The sequence below is a fragment of the Rhinoraja longicauda genome, chromosome 10, assembly GCF_053455715.1.
Source record: "Rhinoraja longicauda isolate Sanriku21f chromosome 10, sRhiLon1.1, whole genome shotgun sequence".
Lineage (NCBI taxonomy): Eukaryota > Metazoa > Chordata > Chondrichthyes > Rajiformes > Arhynchobatidae > Rhinoraja > Rhinoraja longicauda.
The window spans coordinates 436,689-463,960 of record NC_135962.1 but is presented as its reverse complement, the minus strand read 5'-3'; the positions used below and the strand labels follow the sequence as shown (position 1 = coordinate 463,960).

The following is a 27,272-nucleotide window of genomic DNA, read 5'->3' as shown; positions in this document are numbered from 1 at the left end:
ATCGCTGGCGTTCACATCCAAAGACACTAACAGCCAAGGACAAGGAGACTGGGATTACTCAGCTGTGTTTATTGCTGGTAAACGACACTGTCTGCCTGTCGATAAGCACTAAGTTCCACAGCCATGAACCGTTTCTCGCAGACGTTAGCCATCAACGAGTGGCCAAAGCACAATTCGAGGGTTTAAAAGGAGCAGCGAGGAAGGAGGCAATCTGTGAACCGTGAACCATCTGATTTAACATCTCCTTGCTCGGTTCCCATTGATGTGAGAATTGGGTGCTGGAAGCGTGCCAGTCAGATGTTGGCATGTTGAATGGTTGCCTGTCTCAAACACCTTTCCTCGGTGCGTCGGTCCCATTCCGACACTGGTGAATATTTTAAACTTTCCAAAGGGCAAATCTGGAGAGAGATGCAATAAGACGTCACGGCCAGCGCACTCAATTTCGACTTTAACCTCTTCGGGGGAGAGGCGAAGGGGGAAGAGCCTGGTGCTTTGTGAGGAGACGGTTTCACTGTGCTGCCTGCCGTGGTGATCGTCTACGAGAAGGGTGCAAATACATGGACAACACAAGTGTCCGGAGCGCCGCCACCGCCGCCACTACCACCACCTCCACCACCGCCACTACCACCACCACCGCCACCACCACCACCTCCACCACCTCCACCACCTCCACCACCTCCACCACCACGCCGCTGAACCGCCAGTGGAGCCGCTGAACGCCAGCCTCTGGCTCTGGGTCGCAAGGTAAGTGATGAAAAACACTCGCCCCGCCGCCTCAAACTTCCCTCTCCTGCACAATAGAGCGAGCAGCCGGCGCACAACTGCACATCAAATCTTCATGTAATGGCCCCTCATCCCAACCCATGTACAAATCACAACCAATTTCAGTCAGTTTCTGCTATTGTTTATGTGCAGATGTTTGATTCCCCCCCCCCCCCCCCCCCCCGTGTAATGACACACCAGATATTTTAATCAGGGTTCCGTTGATCTGACCTCCCTCCCTCCCCCTCCCTCCCTCCCTACCTCCCTCCCTCCCCCTCCCTCCCCCCTCACCCCCCTCCCCCCCCCCTCCCCCCCATGGTTCTAGGAGAGCGGGTGCCGGCCCGATTACAGCCGGTCTGAAGAGTCCAGCGCATCCCCCACCGGGGCCGGGTCGCTGGTGATGTGGAGATGGTGAGGGAGCCTCTCCCTCCCTCCTCCTCCTCCCTCTCCCTCCCTCCTCCTCCTCCCTCTCCCTCCCTCCTCCTCCCCCTCCCATCCCCTCCCCCTCTCTCTCCCTCTCCCTCTCCCTCTCCCTCTCCCTCTCCCTCTCCCTCCTCCCTCCCTCCCTCCCTCCCTCCGTCGCGGGGTGTATGGGCAGTCGGTGTCCTGCCTCCTGGGGCGGTTCGCAGTCACTACGTCCTGTGAGCCGAGGTCACCGCAGCTGAAGGCACAAGGGAGCTGCCAGTCGTGTTGCACAAGCGGCAAGCCGGGTCCGCTCAGCTCAGCTCAGCGCAGCGCACTCCAGCCGCTCCCCCCCCCAGCCCCAGCCCCAGCTCCAGCTCCAGCCCCAGCCCCAGCTCCAGCCCCAGCCCCAGCCCCAGCTCCAGCCCCAGCCCCAGCCCCAGCTCCAGCTCCAGCCCCAGCCCCAGCCCCGGGCCGGCGGAACGTCTCACGCTGACATCCCGAGGTAGGAATGGTGTCTGTGTGCTTGTCACCGCCGGCCGGCCGGCCCGCACACTGTGGGGCGACAGTGGGGCTACAGTGGGGTTACAGTGGGGTGCCAGTGGGGCGCCAGTGGGGTTACAGTGGAGCTACAGTGGGGTTACAGTGGGGTGCCAGTGGGGTTCCAGTGGAGCTACAGTGGGGCGCCAGTGGAGCTACAGTGGGGTTACAGTGGGGCGCCAGTGGAGCTACAGTGGGGTTACAGTGGGGCGCCAGTGGGGCCGGAGAAGCCGACTGTGTTCCTCCCTCTCTCTTTCTCTCTCTCTCTCCCAGTGACCAGTCAGCAAGGCGATGCATTGATGGAGTGGGGAAGCGTTGCTCCGGGTAATGCCGAGACTGGGCATGTTTCTCGTCTGAAATAGAAACTCACAACCCCATTAGAAAGTGTGAAGTTTTGGAATGCCGTTTCATTGTCGATGAATTCCTTTGCAGACAAGACTTCTGAAGGGATTTCTGTGGGGAACCCGCGGAGGTGTGGGGAGTGTGAGCTTGGCTGTCCGGAGTGTCCGTCCAGTCCAGTCCCGGCCATTCTTTGTAACATAAAGGGTCTGGCTTTGTCTTCTCATCTCCACACTGAACAACGCGTCTGTTCACCTTCTGCGCTGACAATTCCAGCCAGCTGACTATCTTTGCATGAAATCTTCTCCACCCCGTTTGTTCTGGTGATATCCCGTCTCTGTCCTCCTCTGGACCGACTGAAGGGGTGGTTTTTAAAGCAGTTTTAACCCCCCCCCCCCCGTGTGTGTATTCGTTATTTTCTTTCTCGACGGTTCAACTGCCCGTTCCACTGACTCGCACCGCGGGCTCGTCAATAACGTTCACACAATCAATGCTACATTTGGCTGCCGGGTTTGCAAACTGTTCAGTACTTTTATGTTTCAGAATGACGGAAGTGATGAGCGGTTGCGAGCCTGTAATGGAGGATTTTACCTTAAACCAGACTTCAGAGGAAGGCAGTCTGCCTTTTCAGGTAGGTGTATGTGTGTGCGTGTAAGAGTGTGTGTGGGTGTGCAGAGTGTGTGTGGGTATCTGTGCGAAGAGTAAATACACAGAGCTCTGTGTAGAAACAAGGAACAGCAGATTCTGGTTCAGACACAAAAGGACACAGAGTGCTGGAATAACTCGGCGGGTCAGGCAGCATCTCTGGAGAACATGGCCAGGCATTTCGGGCTGGGACCCTTCCTCAGACTGATCGTGGGGTGGGAGGGAGGGAAGGCTGGGCGGGGCGAGGCAGGTGAGTACAGGCGAGGGGGGGGGGGGTGTTGACAGGCAAATAGGGTGGGACAAAGGACGGAGAATAAAACAAACGGTGTGAGACAGGAAGATTGACGAGTTGCAAATTGTGAAGCCGGAGGACAGGATGTGGGTAGAGGGGGAGGGGATAAATAGGTGCACGGGGGGGGGGGGGGGGGGGGAGGGGAGTGGGGTTTTTAGAGGATACCTAAACGTAGAGAATTCAGTGTTCATATCCAGTGTTGTAACCTACTAAATGGTATGATCACAGAGCCCGACATTGCTCCTGCCCTCAGTCACACATCAATCATTGTTTGCTACGAGGAAGGAGGAGGAAAGTTGGATTTACATGCACCCTTTCCCAACACCAAATCACCCCGAAGTGCTCTCCAGTTACTGAAGTGGGTATGGAACGAGAGCACTGCTGTAATGGAGACAAAGCACGGATAGAAGCTACCACTTGTGTTAGTGGATGAGGTTATTTTTATCCCTGGTATCAGTCATCCAGTGTGAAGAATTATTTCGCAGTATATATATATATATATATATATATATATATATATATATATATATATATATATTCATCAGTCCATTAGAAACAAATGCAGCGTGGAAAATCAAACAAAGACAACGCAGCCTTCCCGATTTCAATATTTTCCTGGATAATTCGTATGATTCTCCATAAAGGAAATGCTGGGAAATATTTGCTGCCTGGCCCGCTGAGTTACTCTGTCACTTTGTGTCTGTCTTTGACAATGATGGCTTGTCTCCACATTTCCCAGATTGGGCACTAGATCTGAGATCACAGTTACATATTTCACCAAGTGGCTTCAGTCACTGACTAGACCAACACCAGGAGATGAGCTGATGGAGGAGGACCAGGTGCTGATCGTGTCTGAATCTACAGAGACCGAGGATATCATAGAAACAAAGAACATAGGTGCAGGGGTAGGCCATTCGGCCCTTCGAGCCAATACCACCATTCAATATGATTCAATACCATTCACCATTCAATGACTGATCATCCACAATCAGTACAATGTTCCTGCTTTCTCCCCATATCCCTTGATTCCGTTAGCCCTAAGAGCTAATGTCATTTATACCTCAGAGATCATGTGGGGATGGATAGCAAACTAATTGGGGTGATTTCCATCAGGATTATCAAAGATCTGTCTGATCACCTCTTTCAAGGTCCTTGAGTAGTACTAATGTAGATGAGGGATGATAAAGTCAAATAGCATTGAAACAGGCCCTTCAGCCCAACTTGTAAATGCCAACCAAATCGCCATCTATGCTAGTCCCACCTCCCCATGTTTGATCCATGTCCCTCTAAACCTTTCCTATTCATGTACCTGTCCAAGTGTCTTTTAAATGCTGGTCTAGTACCCATCCCAACTACCTCTTCTGGCAGCTTGTTCCACATGCCCATTGCCCTCTGTATGACTCTCCAGAGGCCAAGGATGGGCAACATGTTTCAATTACAGTCACCAAGGATGTAATTTGAACTTTAGAGATAACTAGAACTGGAAATAAATAAATAATGTCTAAATAATAGATAATAGGATAATAGATATCCATTATTTATACAAAGTAGACCAACAGAACGAGAAGGGTCTCGACCTGAAAAGTCAACCATTCCTTCAATCCAGAGATGCTGCCTGTCATGTTGAGTGACTCCAGCATTTTGTGACTAACTTCAGAACAAGGATGAACACCATCGACAGGGTCAGTGAATGTCTGGCCAGCAGGAGAAGTTGGATGAGCAAGAGTTTAATGTCAAAGGTTGTGGGAAGACTTGCTAGAAGTATAGAAAATGATGAGAGGCATCGATAGGATAGACAGTCAGAACATTTTTCCCAGGATGGAGAACAAATATTAAAGGGCATAGTTTTAAGATGTGATTTAGCTTACTTTATAGAGATAAGTTCTCTTCGGCCCACTGAATCTGCACCGATCAGCGATCCCCACACACCTACACTATCCTACACACACTAGGGACAATTTACATTTATACCAAGCCAATTAACCTACAAACCTGTACGTCTTTGGAGTGTGGGAGGAAACCGAAGATCTCGGCGAAAATCCACGCAGGTCACTTGGAGAACATACAAACTCCGTACAGACAGCACCCGTAGTCGGGATCAAACCCCGTTCTGTTGCGCTGTAAGCAGGAGTTCTACCGCTGTGCCACTGTGCTGCCCACATGAGATGGACAAAGGGTAACGGAGATGTTTAGGGCAAGTCTTTTTGTACAGAGGGTGGCGGGGCCTGCAATGTGCTGCCAGGGATCATGGTGGAGGCAGGTATGACAGTGGCATTTAAGAGACTTGATAGGCACATGGATATGGAGGGATATGAATTATGTGCAGGCAGATAAGAGTTAGTCTTGGTATCATGTTTGACACGGACACTGTGGGCCAAAGGGCCTGTTCTTGTGCTGCTCTGTTCTATACTCATGTTCTAAAGATTGTCACGACTGGGTTGCATGAAAGTTAGAGGAGGCTAATTGTTCCCCAATGATGAATGTAGCAGTAGTGGCACTGAAGGAGGGAAAGCAACGTGGTTAGTGAAGATTACAAGCAAGGCTTTGGAGAAAGCTGGCTGTGATTGAGACCAAGATGGGAATGGATGGGCCAGGTGGATGTGGTCGAGATTCATCTTTGTATGGGTGGAAGGTTTAGATGAAAGTTCAGGGTGGAAAGGAGAGCACTCTGTGTGCAGTAGTGAAGATAACAAGCTGATGAGGATATTAAGGTTATCATGGATGAAGAGGCTGCAGTGGCTGAAGGAAGAACAAAGAGTGGATGCTTCGGGAAGTGACGGAGAAGCCCACATAATGTGCTCTCACATTGGTTCCACATGAAATGCAGATTATTTCCTTTTCATTCTATTTACTTCAGACGAGTGACAATAACACAGTGAGAAAAGCAGAGACACAAGAGACTGCAGATGCTGGAATCTTGAATCTTGAGCAAAGTGTTGGAAGATCTCAGTGGGTCAGGCAGCATCTGTGGAGGGAAAGGACAGACAGTGTTCAGAGGCAGAGCCCTTCTTTAGACTGTGGAAGTGCTGACCTGAAACATTGTCCATTCCCTCCACAGATGCTGCCTGACCCACTGATATCTTCCAACACTTTGTCTTTAGCAAAGGTATAAAAATCATCGGCTTGCCAACTTCAAACTTGGAGCTGATTAGAGAAGGATGAGGGTTTGGACTTGCTTAAATTCCACAGTTGAGCATCAAGCTAGGAAACACACATTCCAGTGGGAGTTCTATAAACAGGCAATGCAGATAGGTGCCAAGATAGCTTCACCTTCCCACAGCACAATGGAACTATTTATGGGAAGTCACAGACTTGCCAGCACCTCGCCTTTCTTCCCTTGTGTAACCACAGTCAATGTTTAAATATTTTTTAATTCATGATAATGAAACAAGCACATCGTCCGTTCAATGTAGAATGGAACTGGACCAAGTAAAGATTTTAAAGGATCCAGTGGCAGTAGATGTGCTGTGGTAATAGATGGACGTGGGAGTATTCTGCACCAGAGGAATACATTTTTCCATTCTCTTCATTTCCTACACTGAGCGGGGAAGGAAATTAGAATAGCTGATTTTATTGCTGTCGAGTGGTTAAGGCTGTTAGGGCAGGCTACATGTATGTTTGCTACTGGTGGTACAGTGGTAAGTGCTGCTGCCTCACAGCGCCAGAGACACAGGTTCCATCCCGACTACGGGTGCTGTCTGTACGGAGTTTGTACGTTCTCCCCGTGACCTATGTGGGTTTTCTGCGAGATCTTCGGTTTCCTCCCACACTCCAAAGACGTAGGTTAATTGGCTTGGAGTAAATGTTAAAAAACAATTGTCCCTAGTGTGTGTAGGATAGTGTTAGTGTGCGGGGATCGCTGGTCGGTGCGGACTCGATGGGCCTGTTTCCGTGCTGTAACTAAACTAAACTAAAAGAATAATGGTCTAACAAGATGGTGTATGTGGGGAGAATAGAAGGAGAAAGCTCCATTCCTTGCAGGAGTTTGACTAGCTGATGTTACGAAGCCTGCTAGACACACTAAGTAACACACAAGGAGTGGCCCTTCATATGATCATGGCTGATCTGCCCCAAACCTGATCTCCACTTCCATGCCAATTCCACGCAGCACTACATTCCCTGGTCTTTCAAAGACTTATTCACTGCTGCTTTAAAACCTGCAATCCAGCTCCAGAATGGAATGGAGTATGGATACTTTATTGTCACATGTGACCAGGGGCAGTGAGGTTCTTTGCTGGCGTACCCAATGTGTACAATTAGCAGCCACCTACGGCGTTGACAAAGTTACAAGTCACGGCGGTCACCCCTCACGGCGGTCCCTCCATTGTTCTTCCCCTCCCCCTCACGGCGGGTCCCTCCATTGCTCCTCCCCTCCCCCCTCACGGCATCCCCCCCACGCCGGCTTCTTCATTGCTCTTCCCCTCCCCCCACCAGGCCAGCTCCTCCATTGCTTTTCCCCTCCCCCCTCATCGACCGTGAGTCGAGCCGCAAGTCATCACCGTCGCGGCAAGGCAGAGTGCTCCTGGGTAGAGAGTTCCAGAGTGACACCGCACCCTGTGTGCGTAGACATCCCGATGCATGTCTTTGGACTTTACTTTAGTGGTACAACATGGAAACAGGCCCTGTGGCCCACCGAGTCCGAGCCCACCAGTGATCACCCCTTACACTAACACTATCCTACACACTGGGGGCAATTTACAATTTACAGAGCCAATTAACCTACAAACCTGCACGTCTTTGGAATGTGTGAGGAAACCAGAGAAACCCCACAAGGCCACAGGGAGAACGTACACATTTCACACAGAGAGCACCCATAGTCAGGATTGAACCCGGATTCCCGGTGCTTTAAGGCAGCAGCTCTACTACTGTGCCACCATGGCACCTCTTTAAAACCTTCTGCGATCTAGTCTTCAGAATGCGCTGGAGTTTAGAGTTCCAGAGGCTTGTGTGAGAGGACATTACTATGCATTTGGGTTAACATGTGATGAGTGTTTGTTGGCACTGGGCCTGTACTCGCTAGATCTTAGAAGGATGAGGGGGGATCTTCATTGAAACATACTGAAAACTGAAAGGCTTGGATAAGGGTGGATGTGGAGAGGATGTTTCCACTGGTGGGAGAGTCTAGGACTTAGAGGTCGTAGCCTCAGAATTAAAGGACGTTCCTTTAAGGAGGAGATGAGGAGTAATTTATTTAGTCAGAGGGTGGTGAATCTGTTGAATTCATTGCCGCAGAAGGCTGTGGAGGCTGCCAATGGATATTTTTAAGGCAGAGGTAGATAGATTTTTGATTAGTGCGGGTGTCGGAGGTTATGGGGAGAAGGCAGGAGAATGGGGTTGAGAGGGAGAGATAGATCAGCCATGATTGAATGGCGGAGTAGACTTGATGGGCCAAATGGCCTAATTGTGCTCCTATCACATGACTGTATGTCCGTTTTAACTAACCACCCCGTTACCTTGTAAACTATGCCCTGTTTGAGACTCCCCCACTCATGGAAGCAGCTTCACATCTACCTTATCATGTCTTACATGTTTCAATAAAATTGTCCCTTAATCTCCTAAACTCCAAAAAACATGGGCCTGGCCTTTTCAGTCATGTGCGTTAGCCCTCTCGTTACAGGAGCTACCTTTGTTAAACCATGGGCAATATCCACTGCTAGGATATCCTTTGTTAAATAACAGGACCAAATCTGCAGACAGCTCTCCGAGTGCAGCTCAGCAACACCTTATGCAATTGTAATAAGTCTCTATTTTTAAACCCCAGAGACCAGTATCTCATTTGCTTCTTAATTACTTGCTTCAGCTGCACGCTAATCTTTTGTGTTTCATCAGGAGAACATTAGATCCCGCTGAATGCCAGTCATTCACAGTCGCTATCTCATTTAGATAATAGTCTGCCTTCTGCTCCCTCCTATAGAAGTACACGACCTCCCATTTACCTACAGTGTACACCCTACACTCCACCTATCTGCATCCACTGTCAGAGTCCACACATCCTCATGGCAACATATTCCTCTGTCTGTCCTCACTCTCAAAGATAGACACAAAACTCTGGAGATAGACGCAAAACCCTGCAGGTCCGACAGCATCTGATCTTCAGTGTGAACCACCATCTCATAAGGGATAGGAAAAAATAAGGCCATTCAGCCCATCAAGTCTACTCCGCCATTCAATCATGGCTGATCTATCTCTCCCTCCCAACCCCCATTCTCCTTCCTTCTTCCCATAACCTCTGAGACCAGTACTAATAAGTATGTGAAGAAGAAAACAATTAGTTAAGACAAATGTGGGTCCTTTGAAGACAGAAACAGGTGAATTTATTATGGGGAACAAGGAAATGGCAGATGAGATGAACAGATACTTTGGATCTGTCTTCACTAAGGAAGACACAAACAATCTCCCAGATGTCCTAGTGGCCAGAGGACCTAGGGTGACGGAGGACCTGAAGGAAATTCACATTAGGCAGGAAATGGTGTTGGGTAGACTGATGGGACTGAAGGCTGATAAATCCCCTGGGCCCGATGGTCTGCATCCCAGGGTACTTAAGGAAGTGGCTCTAGAAATCGTGGATGCATTGGTGATCATTTTCCAATGTTCTATAGATTCAGGATCAGTTCCTGTGGATTGGAGGGTAGCTAATGTTATCCCACTTTTTAAGAAAGAAGGGAGAGAGAAAATGGAATTATAGACCAGTTAGTCTGACATCAGTGGTGGGGAAGATGCAGGAGTCAATTATAAAAGATGAAATGGCGGCACATTTGGATAGTAGTAACAGGATTGTTCCGAGTCAGCATGGATTTACGAAGGGGAAATCATGCTTGACTAATCTTCTGGAATTTTTTGAGGATGTAACTAGGAAAATGGACAGGGGAGAGCCGGTGGATGTGGTGTACCTGGACTTTCAGAAAGCCTTTGATAAGGTCTCGGATTAGTGGGCAAAATTAGAGCACATGGTATTGGAGGTAGGGTATTGACATGGATAGAAAATTGGTTGGCAGACTGGAAACAAAGAGTGGGGATAAATGGGTCCCTTTCAGAATGGCAGGCAGTGACTAGTGGGGTGCCGCAAGGCTCGGTGCTGGGACCGCAGCTATTTACAATATACATTAATGATTTAGATGAAGGGATTAAAAGTAACATTAGCAAATTTGCGGATGACACAAAGCTGGGTGGCAGTGTGAACTGTGAGGAGGATGCTATGAGGATGCAGGATGACTTGGACAGGTTGTGTCAGTGGGCGAATGCATGGCAGATGCAGTTTAATGTGTATAAATGTGAGGTTATCCACTTTGGTGGTAAGAACAGGAAGGCAGATTATTATCTGAAAGGTGTCAGGTTAGGAAAAGGGGAAGTACAACGAGACCTGGGTGTCCTTGTACATCAGTCACTGAAATTAAGCATGCAGGTACAGCAGGCAGGACTGTCATATGTTGAAAGAATGGAGCGACTGGGCTTGTATACACTGGAATTTAGAAGAATGAGAGGGGATTTTATTGAAACAAATAAGATTATTAAGGGATTGGACACGCTCAAGGCAGGAAACATGTTCCCGATGTTGGGGGAGTGTTGTGGTGATCGTATAATAACAGAAGCCTTACACCTGGATAACGATCCAAAGACTTTATTAACTACATAGCAAGCACGACCTCACGTTCCACTTGCACTAACCCGAATCTCGCAAGCAGTGGTCACTCAAAAGCTACTGGGGCGTAACTACAAAAGTATGTCGCATAACATGAGTAACACCATTACACTAATCTACAGGGAGGCCAGGACCAGGGGGCACAGTTTAAGAATAAGGGGTAGGCCATTTAGAATGAAAAGGAAAAACATTTTCACCCAGAGAGTTGTAAATCTGTGGAATTCTCTGCCTCAGAAGGTAGTGGAGGCTGATTCACTGGATGCTTTCAAGGGATATGGGGAGAAGGCCGGATAGTGTTAGTGTGCGGGGTGATCGGTGGTCGGTGTGGACTCAGTGGGCTGATAGGCTGTATCTCTAAACTTAACTAAATTAAAGACTCCACCTGCTGCTCTAGTTTTTAGTTTTAGAGATACAGCACGGAAACAGGCCTTTCGGCCCACCGGGTCTGCGCCGGCCAGCGATCCCCGCACATTAACACGATTCTAAACACAATGGGGACAATTTTTACATTTACCAAGCCAATTAACCTACGTGCCTGTTAGCCTTTGGAGTGTGGGAGGAAACTGAAGATCTCGGAGTAAACCCGCGCAGGTCATGGGGAGAACGTACAAACTCCGTACAGACAGCGCCCGTAGTCGGGATCAAACCCGGGTCTCCGGCGCTGCATTCGCTGTAAGGCAGCAACTCTACCGCTGCACCACCGTGCCGCCCAGTTCAATCCTCTTCCACCCTTATCTTACACCTTTTGTCTGTTCATCCCTAGCCTTTGTCCAACCCTCTGCTACCAACCCCCTCTTCTTCACCCGTATCCACCTGTCACTCACCAGGCTTTGTCCTGCCCACACCGCTCCAGCCTTCTCCCCTCCCCCATCAAAATGTCTGGAAAAGGGTCCTGACCCAAAACGTCACCTATCCATGGTCTCTACAGATGCTGCCTGACCCGCTGAGTTACTCCAGCACTTTGTGCACTTCCACCTATTTTCATGACATCAGCAAATTTGGATATTTTATATACTTTCCCTCCACCTCACTAAAAGTGACTGATGGATAAAGACTGATCCTAGGGGTGCTCTGGAGGGTTGCAGCTTTCCGGCCTAGAAGATGCGTATCTATTGTGCTTCTATGTGTCCTGTGAGATAACCAGCATCCAGTGCATGTTAACACTTCGCCTGTCCATGACCACCAACTTCTATGCACTAGCCTTCCATGTGGGCGGCCCAGCGGTAGAGTTGCTGCCTTACAGCGAATGCAGCGCCAGAGACCCGGGTTCCATCCCGACTACAGGTGCTGTCTGCACGGAGTTTGTATGGGTTTTCTCCGAGGTCTTCGGTTTCCTCCTACACTCCAAAGATGTACAGGCTTGTCGGTTAATTGGCTTGGTATAAGTGTAAATTGTCCCTAGTGTTAATGTGCGGGGATCGCTGGTCGGAGCAGACTCGGTGGACTGGAGGGTCTTTTTCCGCGCTGTATCTCTAAACGTGTGGCACTTTATTGAATGCATTATGGATACATTACCAACTCTAATCTAAATACACTGCATTTCCACTAGTCTTCTAAAGAGAGACACAAAATACTGGCGTAACTCAGCGGGTCAGGCAGCATCTCTGGAGAAAAAGGATGAGTGCCGTTTCGGGTTGGGATCATTCTTCAGACCTCTATGTGTCTATCTTTGGTATAAATCAGCATCTACCATTCTTTGTTTCTCCGTTATCAACTCTGCTTGTTATAAGCTCAAATAATAAGTTCTTGATTAGTGCAGGTGTCAAGGGTTATGGGGAGATGGCAGGAAAATGGGATTAGGAGGCAGAGATCAGCCATGATTGAATGGTGGAGTAGACCTGATGGACCGAATGGCCTCATTGAACTTCTATAACTTGTGAACCAGCAAATTTGTCAAACATGATTCCACTTTCACAAAACTACTTTGACTTAGTTTGATTGTAAATTATAATGGAAGCTCCGATGTGCTGCTCATTCACCCTTCCACTCAAGAATTGGACTCTTTAAACCAGTCACGTAGTTCCCAGCAGCTCGTCTTTCTTATATTGTATAACCATGGCCAGTGTTTATTTTTTATTCACAATAATTTATCAAGCTCAGTTTCCGTTCCCCGTAACCAGATTAAATAAAGACCTTAAAGAGAAACTAAGTGCGGTAGATATGCTATGGTAATAAATTAAAATGGCAGATCACTGCTCTGTTGGGCCCATTCTCTTCAATTCCTTCACTGAGTTGGGAAGGATATTTGACTTGCTGATATTTTGTTTTGCTGTAGAGTGATCAGCCCCTTAACACTGTAAAATAAGATGGTTCATTGAAAACTTAATGTGGGGAGGAGGAGAAAATTTCACTTTATGTATCATAAGTATAAAGAGAAAATTCTAACATACTTGATATACTATTTTCACACAAAAGGTGGTGGGTGTATGGAACAAGCTGCCAGAGGAGGTAGTAGAGGCTGGGACTATCCTAACATTCATGGATAGGACAGGTTTATGGGCCAAATGCGGGCAGGTGGGGCTAGGGTGGCTGGGACATGTTGGCCGGTGTGGGCAAGTTGAGCTGAAGGGTATGTTTCCGCACTATATCACTATCACTCTACGGTGTATGCAAAAACAAAAGGATCTATTTTGACTGTTATAAAATGTAGACACAAAAGTGTGTGGCATTAAATTGTTTGCTGGAAGAGAGGGCATTGTTGCAAATACTCGTGCTGCTTTTCCTTTTGCTTATTTCAGTCACAGACACTCTCCTGCCATTTGTACCTCCACAGTGATCATAAGCTGTCTGCTTAGACATGTACTATAAACTGAATTAAGAAAGAGTGTAATATCAAATAAAGGACTGAAATAAATAGCCTGTCGTGCACAGTTAGCATGTAGCCAACTCATACGGTTCAAATAAGGACTTGTATTCAATTCCCAATCAGTTTAAATTCGGGTAATTCCAGCTGAATAATTGATAATTAGTTTAGAGATTCAGTGCAGAAACAGGCCCTTCGGCCCACCAAGTCATCACCGACCAGCGATCCCGGTACACTAACACTTATCCTACACACACTAGGGACAATTTTACATTTATACCAAGCCAATTAATCTACAGACCTATCGGTCTTTGGAGTGTGGGAGGCAACTGAAGATCTCAGGGAAAGCCCATGGGGAGAACGTACAATCTCCGTACAGACAGCACCCGTAATCAGGATAGAACTGGGGTCCCTGGGGCAGTGAGGCAGCAACTCTACCGCTGCCACACCGTGCAGATTTGACTAGAATAGACCAGAAAAAACTGATTATGATCAAATGTGATGATACTATTAATGTTCAGGTGAAAAGCACCCGTCAGTCAAACCCTCGAGGCTGTCCCCAGATGACCACAAGGTCCTGTTCCGCTTGTAACATGAAAGTTAGAGATGAACAAGCGGAGTGTGATGGAGAGCAGCAGAGATGGAGATAGTGCGGCAAGAGTAACTGGCAGCCGCCTCACTGAGTGAGTGAGTGAGTGAGTGAGTGAGTGAGTGAGTGAGTGAGTGAGTGAGTGAGTGAGTGAGTGAGTGAGTGAGTGAGTGAGTGAGTGAGTGAGTGAGTGAGTGAGTGAGTGAGTGAGTGAGTCTGCCCAGTGCTCACTGCTCACCCCAACCCAGCCGCTGATTGTTGTGCTAAAGGAAATAGAGTGCTAGAGTAACTCAGTGGGTCAGACAGCATCTCTGGAGACCATGGATAGGTGACGTTTCACAGAGTGCTGGAGTAACTCAGAGGGTCAGGCAGCATCTCTGGAGAAAAAGGATGGGTGATGTTTCAGGTCGGAATCCTTCTTCAGACTGAAATGGACTTCAGACTGAAGAAGGGCCCTGTACCGAAACATCACCTATCCATGTTCTCCAGGACATGCTGCCTGACCCGCTGAGTTACTCCAGCACTCTGTGTCCATCTTTGGTACACACCATCATGATTTGGAAACATAAACGTTCACTGTTACCAGGTGTAAATGCTGGAAGTTCCTCCTCATCAACATCAACAAAACCAACAGTTCATCAACAGAAGGACTGCCGCAGTTCATGAGAGTATCTCACTGGCACTTTCTTGATGCTAATTGGGGACTGATCTGGAAAACATGGATAGGTGACATCTTGGGTTAGTAGCCTCCTTCAGACTGTTGTGGCTTGGGAAGTGGGTGGGGGGGCAGGATGGGGTGGTGGGGAGAGAAGGATGGAAAAGCCCCATCCCCAGCCAACAGAAAATGCTGGCAAATCCACTCCCGCCCATCCCGGCCCCTTGCTCATTGAACTTGGCATCATGTTCGGCAACAACACTGGGCCGAAGAGCCTGCTCATGTGTTGTGCTGTTCTATGTTCTATTTGCATCTAGAGGTTGTCCATATGTCGGTCATTCTTAACCTGGGAGGACCTGAAATAATGAACACTATTCTCTCGGTGCACTTTGAATAACCTTGAACTTGTACACAAAGTTTTTCCCACCAAAGTTTCCTGCTTCTCTTCCCATGCTCACACTCTTCAGCATTTCATTCTTTGAATAATCCGTGCAGAATAAAGGGTGGAACAAACAAACCTGGTTGTCTTAGAAACCCGCGGATAATCTATGTGCTGCAGACAAAGCACTGAGAGTAATGAATTCCAACAAGTAATAAGATCATTCAGGTTTTAATATTTTCTACTGATGTTCCATTTCAAAAAACATCAGCCTGACCTGTTGATTTGTCCCAACAAAGCAAATGCCATTATTGTCAATTTATAGTATTTAATTATTAGCTCTTTTTCCGTCAAATTTGTTTTATCATAAATCGAACTGAAGGTTTAATTTATGTAACAGCTTCAACAAACATTAAAGAGCGGTACAATAAGTTACAATCAAGCTTCAATGTTAATTAAAAATAACTAAGTTCACCGTATGGTATCTTGTTAGATGGTCTTTGGTATGCTTCTCCCTTGATTCCATGTCCCACTGTCTTGCCAAGAGGAATTTAACAAACAATGCCAATTCTCTGCCAATTTCACTTTGGAAGATTTTTTTCTTCTAGTCATATTTGTTCTGTGAAGAACAGTGATTTGAAACCATCAGTTTGTTCAGTCACCAGAGATCTCTCCAAACAATAACATCTCCTGAATGCAATCAATATTTGAATCATCGAGTCATACAACATGGAAACAGGCCCTTTGGCTCAGCTCTTCCATGCTGATCAAGGTGGCCAATCTAAGATTGTTCCATTTTGCCGCATTTAGTCCGTATCCCTCCAAACCTTATAGTATGGGCGGCATGGTAGCGCAGCGGTAGAGTTGCTGCTTTACAGCGAATGCAGCGCCGGAGACTCAGGTTCGATCCTGACTACGGGTGCTGTACTGTAAGGAGTTTGTACGTTCTCCCCGTGACCTGCGTGGGTTTTCTCCGAGATCTTCGGTTTCCTCGCACACTCCAAAGACGTACAGGTATGTAGGTTAATTGGCTGGGTAAATGTAAAAATTGTCCCTAGTGGGTGTAGGATAGTGTTAATGTACGGGGATCGCTGGGCGGCACGGACTTGGTGGGCCGAAAAGGCCTGTTTCCGGCTGTATATATATGATGATGATATGATGATGATAGTATAAGAAAATAACTGCAGATGCTGGTACAAATCGATTTATTCACAAAATGCTGGAGTAATTCAGCAGGTCAGGCAGCATCTCGGGAGAGAAGGAATGGGTGACGTTTCGGGTCGAGACCCTTTCTCAGTCTGACATAGACATAGAAAATAGGTGCAGGAGGAGGCCATTCGGCCCTTCGAGCCAGCACCGCCATTCATTGTGATCATGGCTGATCATCCAAAATCAGTACCCCGTTCCTGCTTTTTTCCCCATATCCCCACATCTTCTCCAGAGATGATGCCTGACCCACTGAGTTACTCCAGCGCTTTGTGTCTTCATTTTGTAAACCAGCATCTGCAGTTCCCTGTTTGTACATGGTTCTACTAAAATAGAACAACTTGTCCTATTCAATATTCTGTAAAATATTATGATTATGTGCAATATGTAACTTTTTCACATTGCCAATACATTCTCTAAACAGTATGAACTAAAGATTAGCAATGTAAGACAATTTATTTTTGCAATAGATATTTCCTGATTCGCAAGAAAGGTATCCCAAGATGACAAAAAGACTGCCATCAATTGTGATTGAGCCAACAGAGGGTGGGGATGTGGAGAGCGGAGAGCTACGGTGGCCTCCTGATGAGATGAACGTGTTGGAAGGTGAAGAACACCACCAAAGTGAATTAACTTCTAAACCAAAAACACCGGAAAATGCAGAGGACGGTAAAACACACGTTTCTTTTGATGGGCTCATGTGATTTATTTAGTTTCGTTTCGTTTAGAGACACTGCATGGAAACAGACCCTCTCCACCACTGATTCTGCACCAATCTTCGATTACCCATGCACTAGTTCTACATTATCCCACTTTCGCATCCTACACATGGGGATATGGGTCAATTTATACAGGGCCAATTAACCTACAAACCTGCACGTCTTTGGAGTGTGGGAGGAGCACCTGGAGAAAACCCAATGGTCACAGGGAGCATGTACAAACTCTGTGCTGCCAGCACCTATAGTCAGGATCAAACGCTGTGGGGCAGCAACTCTACCACAGCACCACCATGCCGCCCTAGTTGACTGTGGAGATATGTATATCTTTTGAGCAACTGATCTCAATGATGTAATTTTAATTCACTTACTTGATTTACCACATATTTTCCTTTGAGGTTCCTGCCATCCTCACCCAATCCTCCCTTGAACCATGTGGAGGAACAGTTCCTCAGGCACTCCTGTCATTCCTCCTACATTCTTCAGTTACGGTCAATCTTCATCTGAAGATTCCGGCAGAGGGTGTCAATCTGTTCTCACCTGACGCCCATAAACATACAGTTTCCTAAAACACTCACTGTGTTGGATTAGAACTAGAAGCTTTTGCTGACTATTTACTTGTCCCAAGAAAACTGGTGTGGCAGAGATAGTTACTGCCTCAATGACCCGGGTTCATAGTGTTACTGCCTCAATGACCCGGGTTCGATCCTGCTGTCTGTGTGGAGTTTAAGCGTTCTCTCTGTGACCACGTGGGTTTCCTCCAGGTGTTCCAGTTTTCTCTCACATCCCCAAAAAATACGGATTTGTGGATTAATTGGCCCTTTGTAAATTGTAGGGAGTGGAGGAGAAAGTGGGTTAACATAGAACGTGTGAACGGGTGACCGATGGTCAGCCTGGGTTTGGCGGGCCAAGGACCTGTTTCCATGCTGTATCTCTATACTAAAAAACATATCATTGTTGTAATGTTGAATTTCAGAAACTGTTACAGCAGAGTATTATTACAATTTTGAAGCAGAGTATTCAGGCAATATAAGTTATATCAATGCACAATGTTCCATTATGTATTAACAGCGACAATGCAGTGGCATTATCGTTATTAATGCAGAGTGAAATATATTTTTCTGCAGAAATGAATGTAACAATATCTGGTGCTTGGTAGTCATATTAGGCATTCAATTACTGCAGAAAGGATGAGTTGCAGGATACATCATTGAAGGAAAACCAGGCATCTGGGACATGAGTGATATGGAAAGGACTTTATTATGTACTTACTGCAAGTGCATGGAGTTCAGTGGGTTTCAGTGGAAGAGGTAACAAGAAAGTGCTGGTCTCAGGTAGTGAATGTGTAAATGAGCAGAGCATCTTGGACACGTCCCCAGTTAATCACCCCTCTACCGTTATCTGCATTGCTGCACCATTTGTGTAAAATAACAATGGATCCATTGGCCAGGCCACTATTTTGACAGAAACTAACAGTGGGTTTATTTTAGTTTAGCTTAGAGATACAGTGTTGAAACAGACCCTTCGGCCCACCGAGTCCGCACCAACCTGTGATCACCCATACAATAGCTCTGTCCGACACACTGGGTACAATTTACAGAAGCCAATTAACCTACAAACCTGTACATCTGGAGTGAGGAAAGCAGAGCACCCGGAGAAAACACACGCAGGTCACGGGGATAGCGTGCAAACTTCGTGCAGACGGCACCCTTAGTCAGGATGTAACCTGGGTCTCTGGTACAGTAAGGCAGCAGCTCTACCGCTGTGCCACCTTAGGCAGCATCTGTGAAGAATATGGATAAGTGGCATTTCAGGTCGGGTCCCTTCTACAGACTCACCTCTGTCATGTTTGCACCAATCCCCACGACCTCCCTCTTTCGGATGCAGAATGGTCGGTCCTGACCTTTATACCTCTCCCTTGTTTCGACACTATTTTGACAGCATATTTTCACGTAATGGGTTTCTGATCTGAGGCCAGAGGAGGAAACCAATGAACTTTTCCACCAGAGGGAGGATGATTTGGAGCATAATTCATGGAGATTGCTCAAAAAAAACTTTGCAGGGCTCTGAAGACAAGCTGATACTTACATGAATTTCACATAAGAATATGTCAAACAAGAACAAAAATAAGTTACCAAAGTAGAGGTGGGTAGTATTTGGGTATCTTCATAAGTTCAGAAATCATAGGAGCAGAAGAAGGCTAATCAGTCCATCAAGTTTACTCTGCCATTCAATCATGGCGGATCTAGTTTCCCCTCTCAGCCCCATTCTCCTGCCTTCTCCCCATAACCCCTGACACCCGTACTAATCAAGAACCTACCAATCTCCATTTAGAAAATACCCAATGACAATGAGATTCACCACCCTCTGACTACAGAAATTCCTCCTCGTCACCTTTCCAAATGTATGTCCTTTTACTGTCAAACTGTGCCCTCTAGTCCTAGACACTCCCACTAGTGGAAACATCCTCGCCACATCTATCTATCCAAGCCTTTCACCAGTCAGTAAGTTTCAACGACTCCTTCTAAACTCCAGCGAGTACAGGCCCAATGCCATTAAACGCTCATCATATGATAACCCACTCATTCCTGGGATCATTGTTGTAAACCTCCTCTAGACCCTCTCCAGAGCCAGCACATCCTCTGGACCCTCTCCAGAGCCAGCACATCCTCTGGACCCTCTCCAGAGCCAGCACATCCTCTGGACCCTCTCCAGAGCCAGCACATCCTCTGGACCCTCTCCAGAGCCAGCACATCCTCTGGACCCTCTCCAGAGCCAGCACCTCCTCTGTACCCTCTCCAGAGCCAGCACATCCTCTGGACCCTCTCCAGAGCCAGCACCTCCTCTGTACCCTCTCCAGAGCCAGCACATCCTCTGGACCCTCTCCAGAGCCAGCACCTCCTCTGTATCCTCTCCAGAGCCAGCACATCCTCTGGACCCTCTCCAGAGCCAGCACCTCCTCTGTACCCTCTCCAGAGCCAGCACATCCTCTGGACCCTCTCCAGAGCCAGCACATCCTCTGGACCCTCTCCAGAGCCAGCACATCCTCTGGACCCTCTCCAGAGCCAGCACATCCTCTGTACCCTCTCCAGAGCCAGCACCTCCTCTGTACTCTCTCCAGAGCCAGCACATCCTCTGGACCCTCTCCAGAGCCAGCACATCCTCTGGACCCTCTCCAGAGCCAGCACATCCTTCCTCAGATATGGTGCCCACAATTGCTCACAAAATTCCAAATGTGGCTTTATAGAGCCTCAGCATTACATCCCTGTTCTTATATTCTAGTCCTCTGGAAATGAATGCTAACATTGCATTTGCATGTCTGCCCTGGAATAAGGATTTGTTAGAATAAACATATGTTTATGACTGCTCTTTTAGTATCTGTGCTGTTTGACTCCTTATTATAGCAGGAAGCTCCAGGGGGCAAGTCAGCTGAATCAGGCAGATGGATCAGCGAGGAATGATGTTATCTCAGTCCCATGCCTGTCAAAATATTCGTGGAGATATTGTTTGGTTTTATGTAGAAAAGCCACAGTGTTTTTGACTGACTTGGTGGCCAAGTCTATGGATATTTATAAGACATAGATAGATTCTTGATTAGTATGGGTGTTAGGGGGTATGGGGAGAAGGCAGGAGAATGGGGTTAGGAGGGGGAGATAGATCAGCCATGATTGTGGTTGCCAACTGTCCCATATTAGCTGGGACATCCCGTACTTTGGGTTAAATTGGTTTGTCCGGTACGGGACCACCCTGTATTAGGCCCGGGGGCTAGCTGTAGGCCCAGATGCTGTAGGCCCGGAGGCCCGGGCACCGCCTAATGGAGATTGCGTAGCAATCTGCCTCCTGGCCTGGGCGGCCGCCATTGATGGAGCGGAAGCACGTGGCCGCTGGCTGGGTGAGGTCACGTGGGGCGCGGGGCAGTGACGTCACCTTGTCCCTTATTTGGGAGTGAGATAGTTGGCAATCCTAGCCATGATTGAATGGTGGAGTAGACGTAATGGGCCGAATTGCCTAATTCTGCTTCTATCACTTATGACCTTAAGCTAACTTTCATTTCACTCATGTGAAATGTTCAGGTAACATTGCATTTACACATTCAATACATCATGCCTGTCTGTCTGGTAACAACAGTGGCGTTCCATTGGCCAGATACACAACCGGTAATGTTAGTTCTGTTCATTCTAGATGTATCATCAGCGCCCAGTCAGACACCAGAAATCGAAATAGACTGTTCTGGTCAAAGAACATCAGAAAGCTCGACTGAGAGCAGCTAAAAGCTGGCACCACCTGACTGGAACCCCACTGTGAAGGTTTGGTCACAGACTGGAATCTGGTAGAGAACCTCAAAAGGGATTCCGAGTCGACTGACTTGTTTGTCAAAAGGCTTCATCTGAATGTTCAGCTGTACTTGAATTTCTGACAATTATTTACATATGTGGTGGTTGATGTTATGTAGAGATAGTATTTATTGTTTCTATATTGTCTGTGTCTTCAACCTTAAGGATAAAGTATAGATTTAAGTTTAATGTCCACATTTGATCAGCTGTGTATTTTGTTGTCTACATAGCTACAGAGGCAGTAGTTTTTACTCTTTACTCTTCTTCGAAGTCAATCACCATACTGGATCGGATTATTACTTAAATTGGCGTTTAATAGGCATTATAGTCAAGTATTCACAAGTATTCCACACATTTTATTGTAAACGCAAACTGGGAATAAGCAAAAGATGACCTGAACATTCTGCTCCACCGCCCCACCAGTACTGCATCTTAGTGCAAACTGCTGTAGATGTTTGGGGCTTTGAATGCCAGAGGTCATCTGCAGGCCAGGATCTTTGTTTCTGAAAAGTTGGAACTGTTTAACACTGTGATTTATGACCCTGAGAGAGCTTGGACAGAAATCAGTTAGTAATTTGAGGAAACAAAAACATAAGTTTGAGGTCTTGCTATTTTAAGCCTTTTTTCCATTGGTAAGTTGGCACAGCTCAGAGTCACAGGAAAAATAAATCTGACCGAGATCAATAGAGACAGTGGAGGAAAAATAGTACAAGGCCAAACAATGCCTAAACCATCACCGATTATTTGTGATATTTTAAATGGGACGTGTCTTTTATGTTTATGTGATGATTCATTTTTAAGTCAAAAGCCTTCAATCCTTTTTACTGCTGCCACAATAAAATAAACAGGTTCAAATGTCAGTTTATTTCTAGAAAACTGATAAAAAAAGGACAGATTTTCATTCTTCTTATGCTGTACTATATTCCTCTTAAAGAATGAACAGGCTGGGATACCAGGTGTTTGTCAGTAAGATATACGGGAATGGGATAATAACAGGGAAGTGTGTGTATCGTGGAGAAGTCAAAGCAAACGTAGTCACAGGGAAGGACTATTGAAATGTTGTAATGGTGGAGGGATATAGACACAATTGAAACAATGCCAGAGACTCGGGCAGGCAGACCAGCAGTGTCACATTGAGGGATACAGCAAAGTACTGTTCCTCCAACCTCACCATTTCAGTGTCAAACCTCAGATCTCGATGTCAGTGACACAGCTATTCCCGCTTGCTCCTGTACTTGTTTAATGCTGTGACACATTGTCTCTTAAATTCAGAAAACCAGCGTTGCCTGTCCATGCCAGACTTCTGTCTCAACTGCAAACAAGTTAGGATTGCTAAGTGATTTTCCAGACCTTTTGAGAAAAAAAAATTGTTATTTGCTTTCTTGATTGAAAAGGAGAAGAAAAAAAATCATCTTGTATGTTCCCCTCACCGGATGATGATGCTATTCCTTCCAGCAGTTTGCCTTGATTTGTTGGCAACAGTACGGCAGAATAGAAAGACTTAATAGATTTAACTGTAGGCTTAACTCACACCAATGGTGCACAACACAGCATTATAACAGTGACAAGTAATTGGGGTTAGTGCCAATAAACCCCACACCACTTCAAGCTTTGACCCCAAAAATTATTAGCATTTATTAATTGGATTTTATGCGTACAATTAATTAAGAAATAAATGTAGACAGCTTAAAGTATGATGTTCACTTGTCAATGATCCAAGATGGTGCACAACCCAAGCTGGTCACGGAAGTGGATCTGCATTCACACATTACAGCCGCTCCATTCTTTTACACCTCTGCTCCAACAGCAGCATTTCTTCCTTTAACTATGCTCTTCTTAATCTATTCATGTTATTCAATAGACAATAGGTGCAGGAGGAGGCCATTTGGCCCTTTGAGCCAGCACCGCCATTCAATGTGATCATGGCTGATCATTCACAATCAGTACCCCGTTCATGCCTTCTCCCCATACCCCCTATCTTTAAGAGCTCTAACTAACTCTCTCTTGAAAGCATCCAGAGAATTGGCCTCCACTGCCTTCCAAGGCAGAGAATTCCACAGATTTACAACTCTTTGACTGGAAAAAAAATTCTGCAACTCCGTTCTAAATGGCCTACCCCTTATTCTTAAACGGTGGCCCCTGGTTCTGGACTCTCCCAACATTGGGAGCATGTTTCCTGCCTGTAATGTGTCGAATCCCTTAATAATCTTATATGTTTCAATAAGATCCCCTCTCATCCTTCTAAATTCCAGTGTATACAACCCTAGTCACTCCAGTCTTTCAACATACGACAGTCCCGCCATTCCTGGAATTAACCTAGTGAACCTACGCTGCACGCCCTCAATAGCAAGAATATCCTTCCTCAAATTTGGAGACCAAAACTGCACACAGTACTCCAGGTGCGGTCTCACTAGGGCCCTGTACAACTGCAGAAGGACCTCTTTGCTTCTACACTCAACTCCTCTTGTTATGAAGGCCAACATTCCATTGGCTTTCTTCACTGCCTGCTGTAGCTGCATGCTTCCTTTCAGTGACTGATGCACTAGGACACCCAGATCTCGTTGTACTTTTCTCGTTGTACGTTCTCTTTTCCTAACTTGACACCATTCAAATAATAATCTGCCTTTCTATTCTAACCACGAAAGTGGATAACCTCACATGTAACTGCATCTGCCATGCATCCGCCCACTCACACAACCTGTCCAAGTCACCCTGCAACCTCATAGCATCTTCCTCATAGTTCACACTGCCACCCAGCTTTGTGTCATCTACAAATTCCCTTCATCATGTATCTCTACACTGTGGATGGCTCGATTGTAATCACGTAATGTCTTTCCGCTTACTGGATAGCACGCAACAAAAGCTTTTCACTGTACCTCGGTACACGTGGCATTAAACTAAACTGAAACTCAAACATGGAAGGCAATGATTCAAAACTGCCCAGTGCACCAGAGAAAGAGTCCTGTAGCTAAGAAGAATGAGGGGGAACATACAGAGTAGTGAAAGGCTTGGATAGAATGGATGTGGAGAGGACGTTTCCACTAGTGGGAGAGTCTAGGACCAGAGGTCACAGCCTCAGAATTAAAGGACGTTCTTTTAGGAAGGAGATGAAGAGGAATTTCTTAAGTCAGAGGGTGGTGAATCTGTGGAATTCTTTGCCACAGAAGGCTGTGGAGGCAAAGTCAGTGGATATTTTTAAGGCTGAGATAGATTCTTGATTAGTACGAGTATCAGAGGTTACGGGGAGAAGTCAGGAGAATGGGGTTAGGAGGGAGAGATAGATCAGCCATGATTGAATGGCGGAGTAGACTTGATGGGCTGAATGGCCTAATTCTACCCCGATCACTTATGATCTTATGATAACTGGAGAAACGAGGAACTACAGATGCTGGTCTACAAAAAAAGACACAATGTGCTGGGGTAACTCAGCTGGGCAGGCAACATCGCTGGAGAACATGGATAGGTGACATTTCGGGTCGAGACCCTACCTCTGTTGAACTTACATCTCCAGTGCTTTCATTCATTTGTCCAATTCTTTTTAAAAAATTGAGTGATGAAAACAAAAGGAAGTCTTCAGCTGTACTAATTTGGGATGAACGATTCTTTGAAGTTTTTTATCCCCAAATGCCTTGAGCAAGCTGGGCATCGGTTTCAGATGAACTAAGAGGGATGACGTTGCACAAGTGTATGGCAGTAGCTTGTCCAGCCTGTCCTTGGTGCCTGATTCATGACGGCAGCATAATCCCCTGATCCCCACTTATCTCCCACTTAGCACACCAGAACCTTACCCATTTGAAAATTGGTGGATTTAATTTCTGGACCCTCTTACCTGCCACATAACCTTTATACAAAAGATCTGGAAAATCACTTTGAATTTTTTTTGTTTAATTCAGAAGTACAACACGGAAACGGGCTCCTCAGCCTACTGAATCCACACTGACCAGGGATCCTCTATCCTACACATGAGGGACAATTTGTCATTTCAAATTAACCTACAAACCTGCACGTCTTTGGAGTGTGGAAACCGGAGCTCCTGAAGAAGGCCCATGCGGGTCACGGGGAGAACGTGTAGACTAGTACAGACAGCACCCGTTGTAGGGATGGATCCTGGGTCTCTGGCTCTGTAAGGGAGCAACTCCACCGCTGCGCAACTGAGCCGCCCGCCCAGTCTGTCCCAATCCTAACCTGTTTGTGGTTCATCTGGCCTTGTCAGGCTGCAGCTAGGTGCCACAATGATCCTGTTGCCCTGTTGAGTTGAGGTGTCGGAGGTGTCTGTCCAGTATAAATGATGGACTCCACAACTTTGATTGGGGTTGTCCTGTGAGCAGAAGCTGGACAAGATGCTGAACTCTGCCCCTCTTTTGTCAAGGCAGCGATCCAACAACATGTTGCTGATTTTGTTCAATACCTACACTTAGTCCAGCTCTCTGATTCCATTTCCACATCATGGTGATTAATTTTAAATTCAGAATTTTTTTTTTAGTACGTTCTTAAACATAGCCTGCGTTTACATTGTCTAACTGTTGCTTTCGATTCATTCAATTCTTGGGAATTTTTATTACAGCTTATAACAGAAAATAATTACATTGTGTTTTAGAAGGAAAAGCATAATTAAGATAATGACACAGCTATAGTTTGCTCCCTTCTGCAAAATGGCAGCAGTCATCAAAGACTGACAGCTATTCCTTGCAGTAAACTTCGCAGGTTCAATGGATATGTTTAAGGCAGTGATAGATAGATTCATGATTAGTACGGGTGTCAGGGGTTATGGGGAGAAGGCAGGAGAATGGGGATAGGAGGGAAAGATAGATCAGCCATGATTGAATGGCGGAGTAGACTTGATGGGCCCAATGACCTAATTCTGCTCCTATTACTTATGACCTGATGAGGTATACAGTCAGGTAGAAGAAAGAATATTCTTCACCAGATACATTTTGAATGTGAACTGCATATATTTCTTAATATCCTATCTTTGTTGTGACATTGTTACTACCATGTTTACAAATACACATCAAAAGGAAGGTGCAAGTATTAAATATATAAGCTGTATATCTTTGGTGGTTAAACATCTGTAATTACATTCTGCTGCATACATTACTTTTCCCAGTGGCTGATATTTATTTGCTTTCTGAAAATAGACAATACTGGTGTTGTGTGGTGATCAGAGAATAGCACTGAAATTCAATGTCGGCAATAGGATAGTCTCCATGCGTTTGAAATGATGTTATCGGCCACAAATAAGACACTGTTTGAATCATTGTCTGTCTCCAAAGAACTCACACTTTCACCATTTTTGTGCTATAGCAATAGAACCTTATATGGCAGCAGAACATATAACTCAGTTCTCGATTCTGTGACCATTTCCTACTTAGTACCAGCCTTTACGATAGGCATGCACATTTGTGATACTGTAACAAGAAAAAGACAGGTCTGACTTTGTTTCTAGTACTTTGTTCAGCAAGAAGTGTATGTGCCACTTTCTTGTTTCAACAGTTCAACAAGGTTTCCCATGCTCTGCTGAGCTGTAATTGAAGTACAATGTGCATATGGTTTCAAAATAAAATTGATTGGAAAACAAGGCCTCAATGTCATTTCCTTACTGATGAAATAAATGCATCTATCTATCTATCTATCTATCTATCTATCTATCTATCTATCTATCTATCTATCTATCTATCTATCTATCTATCTATCTATCTCTCTCTCTCTCTCTATCTATCTATCTCTCTCAGTTTGTTTGTGTGTATGTGTGTGTGGTTCCACACAGCCATAACGCCACCATTTTTGGCCCACCTTATTCACCATTATCCTGGGCACCATTTGAAACAACTCTTTCAAATTGAAGCTACATTTTAAAAATTCCTTTTAAACCGATTTCGTTATGATCTTCAGTGTGTGACGTCACAATGGGACCCGCGCGCCCGATTGGTCCGCGTGACCTTCTTCCCATACTGCAGTGCGCCGCAGAGGC

The 27,272-nt window shown here is 46.2% G+C and overlaps 1 protein-coding gene across 3 annotated transcripts; it reads left to right on the top strand.

The window, feature by feature from the left end:
* LOC144597108 (protein LBH-like) lies at positions 1 to 26,869 on the top strand. Of its 3 annotated transcripts, none has more exons than XM_078406004.1 (4): positions 1 to 744; positions 2,587 to 2,674; positions 16,722 to 16,920; positions 21,150 to 26,869. In XM_078406004.1, the coding sequence occupies exons 2-4, from the start codon at positions 2,588 to 2,590 to the stop codon at positions 21,236 to 21,238; spliced, it is 375 nt and encodes a 124-aa protein (XP_078262130.1). In that variant the 5' UTR covers positions 1 to 744; position 2,587; the 3' UTR covers positions 21,239 to 26,869. The 3 variants fall into 3 exon arrangements, with proteins under 3 accessions (XP_078262130.1, XP_078262132.1, XP_078262131.1); XM_078406006.1 differs by lacking the exon at positions 1 to 744 and adding an exon at positions 1,093 to 1,173; XM_078406005.1 differs by lacking the exon at positions 1 to 744 and adding an exon at positions 1,314 to 1,669.
* Positions 26,870 to 27,272: the final 403 nt, after the last annotated feature.

Coding starts and splice junctions, on each gene's coding strand:
- LOC144597108 (XM_078406004.1), top strand. CDS start 2,588: ATGACGGAAGTGATGAGCGGTTGCGAGCCTGTAATGGAGGATTTTACC. Junction 2,675..16,721: donor AAGGCAGTCTGCCTTTTCAG/GTAGGTGTATGT, acceptor TTTTTGCAATAG/ATATTTCCTGATTCGCAAGA. Junction 16,921..21,149: donor ACCGGAAAATGCAGAGGACG/GTAAAACACACG, acceptor TGTTCATTCTAG/ATGTATCATCAGCGCCCAGT.